Here is a 15364-nt window from a genome sequence, read left to right as displayed (position 1 = left end):
GGGCAAGCACTGCATACTTGATGTTTCTGGCAATGCAATTAAAAGATTACAGATAGCTCAGCTCTATCCAGTCTCTATCTTTATCAAGCCCAAATCTGTGGAAAATATAATGTAAGCATTATTGATTTATCAGAAATGTTTAATAGTGGAGCAATTCTAATTCAATGCTTAAACATGCAAAATCATGCACTTGGGTCACAAAAATGCTGTCACAATGGCAACATTTGAAGAGCGAAATGCTCTAGGAATTGCTGTTTAAAGGTTGACAACAGTGCAGGAAGGAAATGGCGAATGTCATTCTATCGATCGTCGGTGAGAACTCGCCTAGAATACGGTGTTTACTTCTGGAGGCTAGATCTTCATAAAAACATAAATAAATTATAGATTTTGCAAAGAAGGGTCACTGAAATGAAGCATGGTCTACATCACAATATCTACCAGGAAAGGCTAAAAGACCTCTGTGTATAGCTTACAGGATAGGGGGATATAATAGAAGTTTTCCAATATATCAACTATTTTAACATGGTTCAATAAGGAAGTGTTTTACAGAGGAAAATATTAGTAAAGGAGGGTATGCACTAAAATTGTGGCTTGAGAGGTTTAGGGGAAATTCGAGGAATAATTAATTTACCCCAAGGGTCGTACAGAGGTGGATAACCTTCCAACAGAGGTGGTTTAGGCTAAAAACATATGCTAAATCTGAAAAATCTAAGCGCCAAATAAGGTCAGAGATGTTTATGATTAAAAATGGGCAGACTAGACACTGTGGGACATTTAATTAGCTTTTCGGTCCGTGATTACGGCTGCACGAGTCCCAATACCGCAACATCGCGGATTTCCGTGCGAACTCCATAGGGTTGCGAAGGGAAATCCGCGATGTTGCGGTACCGATGGATTTGGGGTGAATCATTGTAGTTATACAGGGGCCTGCTGTAAAAAATATCGTTATAACCAGCAAGTCACCAAATCAGTTTGTGGAATTACTGTCCTTTATAACGAACTTTTTTGAGTAATTGGCTCAGTAATCCTAAAGCTACATATAATGTATTAGTTTGCGGAATTGCAACATTCAATTTTATTTTTTATAGAGTTTATGCCAAAAATATATTAATAGATTGCATATTAATTGCATTTAAACAGGGAAATGAACAAACGTCTAACAGAAGACCAAGCACGCAAGACTTTTGAGAGAGCTATGAAATTGGAGCAAGAATTCACAGAACATTTTACAGGTTTGTTGTGTTTTTGTATGCTTAAAGGACATGTCCACTTACCATGGGGAATAGGCCCAACTGGGCATATCGAACATTTTGTGCATTTCTAATTTTATTGCCTTGTTGGATTCTTCAATATAATGTTGGTATATATGGACTGAGGGCAGTTATTGTTTCTTTTCTTTTAATAGAACAGCATATTTAGCAGATTGCACAAAGCCAAAGCTGGATAGTAATAATCTGCTATGCTGACTGCCTCCTGTCCTCACCATGTTGTCTGACATGCTATAATGTACTATGTCATTGACCTATATCCACCAATACTCATCGCACACCCTACCCATGTTGATATTTTATAGCAATAATTATGGCTCATTCATACTATAATAAATGTGTGTGCTTTTAGAAAAATATCTACACTATCTTAGTTGTTTGTATGTTTTGTTAATTGGGTAGATGTGCGCATATGAGTATTGTTGGATATATGTATAATGTATAGGCTTTTTTTAGGCTATCATGTGGCTACACCCCTTCTCTATACACACACTCCCTCCACTTTGGCTTGTTCTGAGTTGTAAAACTAGTTTTTTATTGATTTTAATTGTACTATATCATAGTGAACAGTCACTTATGGAAGGAATGTCTTGGCAGCACATGGAGGTGCCTGTCCATATACAGAAGGGAGGGCCAATCACTATTAGGTAGAGATACGCATTCTTGAGTTCATACTCATCTGAAAAATCTGGCTTTTAGAAGCAATATGATTGGACAAATGTGTTTTTTTTAATGAATTTAGGACATTTCATATGTCTGTTTTTTTATATTTAAGCAATTGTGCAGGGAGACACACTGGAGGAAATCTACAATCAAGTGAAACAGATAATAGAAGAACAGTCCAGCACCTATATCTGGGTTCCTGCAAAAGAGAAGTTATGAGACATAAAGTGCACTCTGTTCAGAGCCCCCGTCGCCGCCCATTCATGACACCCTGTACCTTCTCCCATACGAACAGACTCATTTTATGGGACTGTTCTAGCCACTTATTTGCTGCCGTTCCTTTCATATTTTATCTAAATCATTTTAATGATGTCACAATTGTTTTGTTACCATTTTACTTATGTTTTGTTTCCCTCTTTTTTTTTGGGAACGGCCGGACCAGTTATTAAAGGTTAAGAAAATAAGTGGACAAAATTCCTTAATGTTTAAGGGAAAATGACACACATTTTAAGAAAAAAAGCTTTATAGACAGTTTTCAAGAAAATAAATAAGTGGTCTTAACTTACAATATTGTGAGCATCTTTGCACAATTCTCTTTTAATAGCATGGTTTGGCCTGTGCATTTCATTCTCTATACTGTTTTGACTTGATATGGCTCTCTACATAAGCAGATGTTTATTCCTTTTGAAATCCATTGCCTGGTTGCAGCTTCAGTGAATACCATTCTTGGATCTGCGTTCTGCTTTAAGTAATGGCCAGCAATGGAGGGGTTAACCTCAATTATTCATTGACATTGTTATAAAATAAATTTTAGGGTGTCTTTTTTTTTTTTTTTTTTTTTTTACAGCATTGTTGCTAGGCATTCTATTTTAACTTAATCATGTACAGGTAACACAATTTAAAATGTCTAACAATGTTTTTGATGTGGATCACCTTTTTAAATGAGAGCAAAACTTCAGGTAATTAATATAGCCTCTTGAAGGTCCAGTCATGTATATAGACACTACAGAAGAACACATGATGTCTTCATCTCACTTGCAGAATTGGATTCATAGACTTAATGTTTATTCTTAAGAGGACAGATTTTAATATTTTACCCACAATAACTGCCTATTTTGTTATAATAAAATATATATTAAACTTTCTTTAAACTCTAACTATGAGTACTTTTCTTGCACACGCGCATATATAAATATAAAAATATATATTTTTCTCTTTATCACCTCCAATATTTTTCTTTCGGAAGAAGTATGAAGTCTATTGGATCTTCCTTCCACATGATTTTTGAACACTACATTGGTGGCTGTGTTAATTAATGCAGAGTTAAGGAAGGTTAGCTGCTTAACTAAATCTAGGCGTGTTCTCCTCTCTTCTGAAGAGTCCCTGGTGTGTTATTTTTATGTAATGTGCATGTTTTACCCCGTGTGATATTTTAGCTATATTGGTCCTGAGTTTTTATGTGCATTTTCACTTCAGCTGCATGTACCATGTCCATGACACCCGTATTTACATTCACACCAATTTATGTTAAAAGGAGGAAGTTTCAATGCAAATTATGGTCTTGAAGAATTACATTGTTTGGTACTAATCCTTTGCTTGTTTTTTGGAATTGTTTATACAAAAAATATATATGCTTCTGACAGCCTCATTAAAGGTCTACTAAAGGAACATTAGTTTGTGATGAACAAGCAGCATTATTCATTCCATTTGTCAGAAAGAGGAGAACAGCTAATAAAATTTTATCGAACAATGTACATGTGTGGAATGTGTCATAATTTAATTAAAATTCTGTATTAAAATTGCATTTTCTTTGCATCTTTGTCTGCTTGTTTATATTTCTCAGCAGCTATGTGTTGCCATCTATTTGTATTATCATTTTCTTTGTAAATGCTTATTTTGCCAAACTTGTCAACAAGTGTTAAGTACAAAGCACAGTCCCCTGTAAAAATCTGACAACTTTTTTTTTTCCCAAGCGTATTTTAAACAATCTTGAGCATTTGTGTTATCACACTGAAATTTGATACACTTGATTTTAGTAATCAAAGTTAAAATTGGAGTTATTCAGTTAAGGTCCCCCCCTCCTCCCAAATTACCTAAATCAGTGTCCCAAATGGCCAGAGCAACCAAATTGGTCCAACATTGCTTTGTGTGTATAGCAAAAAAACGAAAAATGGTTTATTTGCTAAAAATCCAATCTGGACTGAACATTTTTTTATTGAACATGCTGATTAATCTGATCATACATAGTTTGCATTAGGGTGTGATGTGTTATCTATGACTATGCTAAATATGAACTGTTGTGATGAAAGTTGACCACAGAACCAGCTGTTTGGCTATTGCATTGAGTGACCTGATCTTCCTGCATAAATGAATTGCTGGGCAATAGTTTAGACCTGATAAATGTCAAATGATCATAAAAAGTTGTAGGGTTCTTGCTTGATATAATGAAACTATGGATGCCTGGTACGGTGGTCTTTCGCCTTATTTTGTATTTCAAGCAGGTAAAGAAAAAAATTAGGAGCTTTTACAATAACTGATTAATGTCCAAGACTAGCCTGAAATTGCTGGTAGTCAAATTTGCAGTCTCTTTCCACACGCTTTTAGCTCTTATAATCTAAAACTTAGCATATTTTCACTGCATAGTCCAACATTTGAATTTGTGTTTCTGGCACTCTTTTGGTTTGGGGTATGTTTATTGAAATGAGCTGCGCATATACAGTACTCTTACTTTGTAGTTCAATTGTGATATTGGCTAGTTTGTTAAAAGGCAAGTGACTAACTATGAAAGAAGTCCAAAGGCAACTGAATGAAATTAAGATAAATAACGCTCCAGGTCCAGATGGCATACACCCAAGGGTCTTATGGAGATAAACTCAGAAATAGCTAGTCGCTACTCTTAATTTTTATAAATTCAATTTAATCAGGCTCTGTACCAAGGGATTGGCGAATAGCAGATGTGGTTCTGTTTAAAAAGGAAATAAGATCACAACCAGGGAATTTAGACCTGTAAGCCTGGCATCAGTAGTTAGGAATCTACTGGAAGGTATATTAGGGGATGGTATTCAAGATTACTTGGTGCACAATAAGATTATTCATGGGACTCAACATGGGTTTGTGAGGAATAGGTAATGTCAAACTAATTTAGTTTCTACAAGGAAGTTAGTGGGAATTTAGAACATGATGGTACAGTAGATGTGGTCTACATAGATTTTGCAAAGGCCTTTGATACAGTGCCACACAAGTGGTTGGTTTACAAAATAAGGGAACTGGGCCTAGGAAACAATTTGTCCGTGCTAAGGCCACTCCTTTTTAATGTATTTATTAATGACCTTGATGACTGTTTAGAGAGCAAAGTACATTTTTGCTGATAACACTAAACAATGTAAGGTAATAAAATCAGAGCAAGATGTAGTTTCTGTACAGAGACTTTAATAAATTGGGAGGGTTGGGCAGCCAAATGGAAGATGAAGCATAACATGGATAAATGTAAGGTTATGCATTTAGGGATCAAAAACAAGCACTCAATCTATAAATTTAGGGGAGTCTATAATGGAAGATGATTTGGGAGTGCTTGTAGACAGCAGACTTGGCAAAAGTACTCAATGTCACAGCAGCTGCAAAGGTCAATAAAGTATTGGCATTGATAAAAGGGACATATTTGCAATGGATTGTAATTTTGCTACTTTTTAAATCATTTATAAGACCTCCTCTTGAATACGGAGTACATTTCTGGGCACCACTCTATAAAAAGGACATTTTAGAACTAGAAAGGTTTCAGAGAATAAATTGATAAAGGGTATGGAGTCATTAAGTTATGAGGAAAGGTTAGCCAGTTTAGGCATGTTTACTTTAGAAAAGAGGCATCTAAGAGGGGTTATGATTACTATGTACAAATACATTAAGGGTCAATACAGAGATTTTTTTTTATGGGAACTGTTTACCATTAGGACTGTACACAGGCACGCGATCGCCCCCTAAGGTTAGAGGAGAGAGAGTTTCACAACCAGCAAAGGAAGGGGTTCTTTACAGTAAGGGCAGTCAAGATATTACAGGGAAGGTTGTGATGGCAGCTTCAATTGATATGTGCAAGAAAGGGTTAGGCAAATTTTTAGCGGGAAAGGGTATCCAGGGTTACGACCGTTAATTAATATGAAGGACAGTAGTGAATTCAGGGAGAAATAGGATTGCAATATTGGATCAGGAGATTTTTATTTTCTATTTTCCCAATTTAACCAGATTGGCGGTTGCTTCATCTGGATCCATTTCAAATATAAGAGCTGGATTGCAGGAGATCTAAAATAGGTTGAACTTGATGGACTGGTGTCCTTTTTTTCTTTTTTTTTTTTTAACCTCATTAAGTATGTTTTATGATGATGACTTTAATCTGAGAATGATGAGGTATTTTTTATTGTTGTGCAAAGGGAAGTACTACAGATTGTCTCAGGTAGGGGCATAACTCCGAAGGTCCGACAACAAAAGAGCCTCTTGCTAATGGGGGCACACTTAAAGGGAGGGGGCTGGTGAAAGGGTTACAAGTAAAGCCAGGGAGCCCAAATCTGGTGGAATTTATTGTGGAAACAATTTTTTTTTATATTTTTTTGTCATTGCTGCATCCCCATGTCCAAAAAAAGGTTTGAATATGTGCTGGAAGGCAAAGAATAAAGATGACAATGTGCAACCTTATATGGTGCCATTAGTTATGGTAAAAATATCTGATGTGATGCCTCACTGGTAGGAGAATCCAAGCTTGTATTTAACAACTTCTAAGGAAGTCTCCACCAACCCAGAATAGTTACAAGGTATGGAGCATAAGGGGACATTTAATTCCATATATTGCTTTCTCCATATCCAGAGAGAGCAGGAGGCCTGGGGTTCTCTTGGAGTTCTGACCTGCCTCCCAGGTACAAAACCTTATTAGTCATTATGAATCCGGTGTCTGTACCATGTTCATATTGCCAGGATTTGGGATTAAATCTTGTCTGTGTTCAACAAAGGAATAGACCTGTTGCTTCTGCAGTTGGTTTGATCTTTCCCTACTCTTGTTAGAATAATAATTTTGACCTTCAGGGCTTATTTGTGCAAAATGGTTGCTTTTATTGTTAAACAAAGAGGCCAAATGGGGGACAAACATGTTACTAAAACACTTAAAAGTATTAGCAAATCTGTCTGGGCCCAGAGCATTGCTGGCTTTCACCCCTGATTGTTTAGACAACTTTGTGTGGTTGCAGCACTTCAGTCTTCTGAGGCAATCAGCTTTGCAATAGAAATTGTTGAGTTTAAATAGTGATGATGCAGTGTTATGTGGAGTTTTAAACATATCTCTAATATTTTTTGAAAGTCTTTAAGATCATAAGTTATAACACAATTAGGGTTTAGTAGCTACAATATTGCATAGAAATAATTTAGCTCTCAATCTGGTAGATAATCTGTCCGTCTCTTGTTGCACTTGTCGTGAAAGGTTTGGTTTAACCATCTGAGAGTGGTTTCCACTCTAGCTGTTAAATAGGATATTTAGCTCACATCTGACTGTGGTCAACTTTGCATAATCCTCCATGGAAGCAGATTTTGTGCTAGATCGAAGATTCTATCTTGTTCAGAAAGATCAAAGAATTAATAATTATTTGCTCTTGTTTTGCAAAAGATGTTGAGCTAATCACATGATACCAAATTACTGCCTTTATGAGCATTTTTTTAACAACATATGGGGTGATCTATGGAGATTAATTTGTTGCACATTACTTCTGTATTTTCATTTGAGGATATTATATTGTACAAACTAGGCAGTATTACCATGCCTGTTCTGAGCTATGGGTTTTTTTTCGTTGAGTGTTGGTTGTGTTTGGGCCTGTATACATTAACTGGCATGTAAAGTGATTAGTAAGTGTCCCAACCAGGATGAAATGCCTTTCCCCCTTGAGTCTTGCATTATGTTCAGTGGTTCAAAAGTAAAATATTTTTCTATCAAAATGGCTACCCCCTTTTAAAAGTGAAAAGTGCTTGATGAAGAACTAAAATCTGCCCTTTAAAACTGACCAATTGAAAATGGTAGGTGAAAGTTCCATGTGTATCCGATTTTGGTTTTGTGGACCATGAGGGGCATTGGTCTGTTTGAATCAAAGAACTGTACAAATTCAAAGTATACTCCTCCCAAACCCATACAGACTACCTGAATTTTGGTACAGTGGGATGAGGGTCAACTAGGTAATAAGTGTTGTAAAATTAGTTCTGGATGGAATTGCAGGGGTGAACATTTTAATAAGTATTGAGATAAATAAGGTAAACAAGTAAACATTGCGATAAGCATATAACAACCATATAGCAAAAAGGAACAATATATGTGAATATGCATAACCTTGCAGTTACAATTCATAACAGAAGTATTACCGTGTCTAATAACAAAGGGATTAACTAGTTTTGAAGTCTAAAGCTGGATACACATTACATGTTTTTCATTCAATTATCGCTCCGATAACATGATAAACAAACTTGTTTTATCGTACCAAATCACGTCATAGCTGTCACACATTTCACCAGCCGACCTGCATTTTGGTCACTGTTTTTACCTGTTTCCCTTGGTTCTCACTCCCTGCATTCACTTGCTGGTCTGAACTGAGCATGCGCACACCTAGGGCTAGATTTACTAAGCTGCGGGTTTGAAAAAGTGGGGATGTTGCCTATAGCAACCAATCAGATTCTAGCTGTCATTTTGTAGAAGGTACTAAATAAATGAAAGCTAGAATCTGGTTGCTATAGGCAACATCCCCACTTTTTCAAACCCGCAGCTTAGTAAATCTAGCCCCTAGTCTTTTCTCTAAACTTCCTGCATTATCTTGATTGGCTAATTGTCTGTCTATTTAAAGCACTTGCTTCTCTACCAAGTTTCCAGATCTTCAGGTCTCCTTACCTGTTGGGACGCTGTTTTCTCTGGCTCCTGCTTGCACATCGGTATTCTGTGTATCCACGATCAAGACCTGTGGTATTATTGCAAGAACCTTGTGCCTCATCATCGGTCCCATCCTTAAGCTATTCACTTTCCAGGGATCTCAGTGCATCAGTTCTCTGCAGTTTACCACCTCTCAGTTGGTATTACCTGTTCCACGATGAAGACCTGCGGTATTGTTGCAGGAGCCTCGTGCCTTATAATCAGTCCTGTTCTCAGCTATTTGTTTTCTAACAACCTCAATGGTCCGGTTCTCTGCCGTTCACCTGAACCTCTGCATTTATCTTCCAGCAGGCCTGCTCCACTCCACGGTTCCATCTCACCCTGCTCTAATCCCCCTTAAAGGACCGCCACCTACGGCTAGAGAGCAGCTGTCCATATTCCCTTGTGGGGAACCCTGGTAAATACCAAACTATCGTTAGACTTACGCCCAGAGATGTGCGTAATCTATCTAGAGCGGGGCTTCGAGGTGCATTCCAAACTCAGGCTCTGTGACAATAGCGTTTGGTTTTATAAAGTTCCTAAAAATCGTGATGGAATGGTGTCGGGCAAATGTGGAAGTGTGTATGCACTCACGACCAGCAGTATAAGCCGATCTCTATCGAGTGTGGAGTCCCTTTCTTTTCAGCAAGTGGTTATGCAAGATAAAGAGCACAGATCTGAAGGTAAATCCACATAAATCTGCGTTCTTAATCAGGGCTTTTAGTCGTTTGTAAAATCGTTTCAGAAATCGCATCAGCAGTAATTTTCTGTAGTATATACCCAGCTTTATTTGTTTCAAGGGACTTGGGCCATCTCCATTGATTCAGGGAAGTTGCAAATCCTAAGGTTATTTCACCTACCCTGGATATCAATGTCATGTCTGCAATTAGGAGAATCTTGTTAATTGGTGCTGTATATGTTCTTCTCATGCTTACCCGCCATATGATTGTCATCTGAGGGTCTTCCAAAGTTGTAATTTTTTATTACTATTACTCCTCTTTGTGCTCTATGCATTTGTTGGAGGGATGTTTGCTTGGGGTCAGTTGGAGTTTTGGACCAAAGCTGGAAGGCCACCTCCAGGATATTCTGTCAGCGCTAATCCTGATCCTGATGAATTCAGGTGGACACTGAGATAAGGGAATGCAGTTAGGGCACAATAATACTGCGGTCATCAGATGAGGTAGTGTGATGCTAAAGACAGCATGTAATGTAGGCATTAGAACCTGTCAGAAGAGAGTCTAATTCAAATCATATTTGTTTAATAACTCATGATTATCTATTATTTGTAGGCTGCCCCACATAGCCCTTTGACTTTAGGGTATCTGTTGGCCACACCATGGGTGTTAGGTGGTTTACAGGAGTTGTGCCAGAGTCAGTTATACGTGTATGTTATCCAGGCATAATGGGTAATAAATAGTAACTGTCCAGGAACAACGGTTATGTAATAATACCAGCTAAGCCTGTAAATTTATCTGGGCCGGCAAACTACCTCGAATAGGGCTGCAAGTCCTTCAGAGATCCTCTCAGGGTGGTGGTCTTGGAATCCCGAATTTCAAACACTATTATTTATTTGTTATATCGCTCAATGTGTCTTATGGTGTGGCCACACGGCCTCCAGGGTCTGGATATCTGTTGAGGCTGAAGGCCTGGTATACTCGCCCTTACTACCTTCCTCTAGCTCCCACGGGCTCACCATCCCAAGCGAGTACTGCTCCATCCGACGGTCGCACACTCCTTAGCAATTTGGGACTTCGTATTCAGGCAATATGGTCTCTCCAAGCACCCTTCTCCAATTATCCCTTTATTCAACTCCTCAGAATTCCCACCGGGTTTGCAACCCTCTGAATTCTCCGCCTGGCACTCTTAGGGTATCTGTTATTTAAATGATATATCCCGCTCTACCTTTTTTCCAGAATTCAATGATATTGAAGCAGCCATAGATATCCAATCTAAATACTTCTACCAGTATCTTCAAATTCGCAACTTCCATACTTCTATCAAATCGCTCCTCTCTGCACGCCCGCTCACTACAGTTGAGGTGATGTGTTGGTGCAGGGCATTCACACCTGGCTAACTTTCCACTATATATTCTGAGCTTTCTTGCCCATCCGAATCCACTCGGAACCCCCCCGCGAGTTGACATTGAAGCGAGATTTGGTTAACTCCTTAGATGATGAAGACTGGGTTGATACGGGAGAATGCTGCCTCCAGTTCAATATGTGTTAAAATCAAAGAAAAAGTATATAAGCTTCTGTATCGGTGGTATTACAGCCCGACCCGACTTCACAAGATGTTACCCGAGGCCTTGGATCGTTGCTGGCGTTTGTACTCTAGGCTGAGCACATTCCTTCATATCTGGTAGGAATGGCCAAAAATAATCCAGTTTTGACGTGTCATTAAGAACCTAATCCAATCCCTGATTTAAATTGACATCCTGCTTGATCCTAAATTCTTTCTTTTGCCCCTCGAATTCCCTGCTGTGACATGTCATCAGAATAAATAAGCACATCATATAATTTCAGTCGCTACATGGCATATCTCAGTGGATTGGAAACAAGCTACACCTCCCTCCCTTCAGACTATCATCAATAGAGCATGTCATGTTCACAATATGGAATTTATGACCAGCATAATAAATAACTCATCTAAATCCTTTAATAAAGTATGGCACCCTTGGTTGTCCTTTTTTCAATACCGCAAACCCCCCCCCCCTTGTATCGAATTCTTTGAAAAACTATGGTCCCTTTAATTGGTTTATCCACATCTTTTTACTCTTCAGCATGTAATATCTGTGTTGACCTTGTCATACCCATATTCTTGTTGTTGATGTATTATGCTTTTATTTATGTCAATGACCTTGCATAAACAAATCTTTAAAAAACAATAAAATAAATAATACCAGCGAAGAGGGCTTTTGGTTGATAGCCAGGTGTAAGGCCTATCAACAATAACTGTTATATATGCAGGAAGGGTTTTCAATGGACGGTGTTGTGAAGAGATTAGCAAGCATCAAAGTATAATGTAAAACATTTTTAGAATTTATTTTAATGCAGTTTAGTTCTCCAAGGATCCAGTGTTTCCATATATGGTACTATGTAGAGTTAGACATCATTCTGAACTAACTAGTATTTAGTGGAGCAAAACAGTGTGCTTTTGATGTATGACTATTAGGAGCAGAACTCAAAAAACAATTAGATTTATTTTAAAATTTTTAAAGTTTCTATAGTGTAAGTAAAGTTGTGTGGGGCAGTGACATCTGTTTTAATTCGGGGAAAAAATGGTTGTTTATGTATCAGCAATGTCTCCAATGTCAATAATACAAAAAGTTTAAAGGGTCACTCGGTGACATCTATATTAAGTGGGGGGGGGGGAGGGTGTTTTACGTGTGAGGGTTTTTTCTGGGCGTTTTTGACATTCAGTGACTGCATGTAGAACATTGCAGTGGATGGAAAAAAAGGGCCATCTGCCATGCCACTAACTGAAGCAAGCCCATTAGATAAATTTATTTTATAAAAACCTGTAGTGTAAGGTACAAGAGATAAAAATGTTGAAACACTATGCACATACTAAATTTGGAACTTTAGACAGCATGGAGAGTGAAGAGACAGTAAGAAGCAGAGTTTGTTAGATTAGACAAGTACATACTCAAAAATGTATATAGCGCCAGCAAATTACGTAGCACTTTACAATTATGATAGATGAAGGTGGCCTGCACCTATACTGAAAAAAACTTATGCACACAATACATTTGGACCATAATAGGGCATTGATCATAGACACTGATACTACAGAAACAGGCAGCGGTCTTTGTGTGGACAGTGGTATGAATCAGTAGTTAGATGTTTATAAAACTAAATAGACACGTGGCCTGCGCCCATAAAAAAAAAATTCAAAGACTAGTACTATGCATTTCTTGATGGGCAGAGCATTCATGGGAGGCCAAGAGCAGAGCTTTCAAATGCCTTGTTTTACTTAAGTGTTTTTTTATGCTATGAGTAAGGTAGATCTGGCTGTATAGTAATATAATATTCTGCCTTTGTGAATTAAACAGGGGGATTCGTTTACCAGTTACCATGTATAATTGTGTATATCCTATATTTTCTACTGAAGGGCTATTTGTTGTCAGATTTTTTGCAGTTTTGTGAGAATCTTGTTCATGTTTTGTAACTAATGTCTTTATGGAGATTATAATGTGAATCTCAATTCGTCCTGTTGGCTAAGTTCAAGTGTAGTTTCTGACCTAGAACAATTGGTTTGAGATGTCGTAATGCTGGAGCTGTTTGGAGCCCTAGGTGCCTCTGCAAAAATTCCAGTTTGTTTGATATTTGTTTGCTCGAACGAGGTTTGTTTATATACTCTTTATGGACTACTCTCTCCTGTTGTTTTGGGGAGGGCTGAAAGACCAGACCCTGGGGAAAGCTTTGGACAACCCTAGGGTAAAGGGGACTGCCCAAGTCTTTTGGTGACAGCAGTCCCTAAAACCCATGTATAGAAATTTGAAATGTATAAATAATGTATTATATTAGTGAAAAGTAAGAAATATGTGGAACAGACAGTTGAGAAAGGCCTGACCACACAAGTAAGTATGTATAACTGACTTTTTGATGCAGATTTGGTAACCAAATACATTTGTCTTGATAAGACAATGCAATTGAAAGTCTACATTCTGAGAAATTTAGAGGACAGAATTTGGCCCGGCCAAAGAATACATATATTAGATGGAAACAAGATGGCTCACGATTTATGCTATGTGATGAAGTTAGAGAGCCATATAGACTAGTTAATTATTTTTTAAATGAATTGAAGAAAGCAAATGCAACAATGGCAAAGTTACAAAATCCATTAAGACAGCTCGCTGCAGACTTTGGCCAAAATTGGTGAAAATTTTGACAATTGTGAAGGGATCATTAGAAAATAGACCAGGAATGACTGGAAATGAACGTCAAAGCTATAAATAGATATATAGAAGCAAAAACACAAAATCACATAAGTTTACATATTTTTCACAATTTGTAATTAAATCCAGTTCCATAACTAAAACCTCTCACAACTTTTGGTCAAAACCAGAAACAAAAGCAAAACATGGAAGATGGTTTAGAACCAATACCATAAACAAAACCAAAACAGTGTGTGTATGTATATGTACAGTATAATATATATTATATATTATACTGATCACCCGTAACATTGAAACCACCTGCCTAATATTGTGTGCAGCCGAAAAGCTCTGACCCCTCGAGGCATGGATTCCACAAGACCTCTGAAGGTGTCCTGTGGTGTGTGGCACCAAGATGTTAGCAGCAGATCTTTTTAAGTCCTGGAAGTTGCGATGTGGGGCCTTCTTGGCTCGAACTTGTTTTTCCAACACATACCATAGATGATTGGATTGAGATCCGATACACAGACTGTGAAGGTGTTCCAATGATGATGAAGAAGCCTTTGCAAGACCCTGAGCAGACTTGACTAAAGATATTGCCAGACCAGCCTCTGCTTGGAAAGCTACACTAGTGGACAGTACAGACTTTGAAGATGGAAATTGTGGTGCATTTAGAGAAGGAATAGCATCATCTACTTCTTTGGTCTGAGTTCAGCTATGGAAGTTGCCAATGACTTAACCCAAGTTGGTTCCTCCAGAGCAGCAAAAGCAGTCACAGGGGAATGCAGAACACTGAACTCCACCTCACATACTGCACACAGGGCCAGACTGTCCAAAAGATAATTTAGAATTACATTTGGCACAAGTATAATGTTGTACAGACTTTCCAGTGGAGCCTTTAGTCTTGGAAGTCCATTTCTGAGTCATGGTGGTAAAATAACAAACATCCACAGACACTGACCCCACCAATAAACAGGTGAAAATAATGCAGTAGCCACTGAGTACGGTATATAATAAAGACAAGCAGATCACTTCATTAGATATATAGTGACTATTTAGTCCTGGGAGTCCGACAAATCTTAGGTTTTGCGGAACCCAAGGGGCAAACCTTTCTGAGTTTACTGTTTTTAAATGTCAAAAGAAGCAAAAAGTTGGTGTTCCACCATCTCAGCTTTTTGAAATTATTTCTGAGGCTTGGCAAAAACCTGATTAAAAAATTACAGATGCATGGGAAGTTTAAAACCTTTTACCTGTTACTATTGGAAAAGGGTGTATATGAGAATTCTCCAAGAGTAGTTACTCCTATTGTTCCCTTATCTAAAGCCACTGCTTTACCGATGTAGGGAGCAGCAGTGCTTTGGGACATTATGGACAGAAAATTGTGATTTTCTCCTTTGATCCGCATATGTTGTGGCAGGGAGTTTATTCAGTCCAATCTACAGCTTGGGTGAACAAGGCTATTTAAATGTGGGCAGCTGGCTACCTGTTTTCGTGAGTTGATATGTTCATATTACATGAGCATATTCAGGAAGCCCCTGTTATTTTAGGTCAAGCTTCATTGAATGCAGTTTCTGTGGATTCCAGGCACTGCACTTATAACTGTGGCCAGGTGTTCTGTGTGGTTATGATCCTGGT

General features: G+C 38.0%; 1 protein-coding gene across 1 annotated transcript in view; it reads left to right on the top strand.

The window, feature by feature from the left end:
• The window catches only part of DLG1 (discs large MAGUK scaffold protein 1), a 150511-nt gene extending 146828 nt beyond the window's left edge, over positions 1-3683 (top strand). The window contains 3 exon segments of the mRNA XM_075202242.1: positions 2-111; positions 1141-1232; positions 2044-3683. Of these exon segments, the coding sequence (XP_075058343.1) occupies positions 2-111; positions 1141-1232; positions 2044-2150 (309 nt within the window). The 3' untranslated portion in view covers positions 2151-3683.
• The last annotated feature ends 11681 nt before the right edge of the window (positions 3684-15364 follow it).

This window comes from Mixophyes fleayi, chromosome 3 (assembly GCF_038048845.1).
Source record: "Mixophyes fleayi isolate aMixFle1 chromosome 3, aMixFle1.hap1, whole genome shotgun sequence".
NCBI lineage: Eukaryota > Metazoa > Chordata > Amphibia > Anura > Limnodynastidae > Mixophyes > Mixophyes fleayi.
Note: the sequence above shows the minus strand (reverse complement) of the source record. Positions and strands in the feature narration are given on the sequence as shown.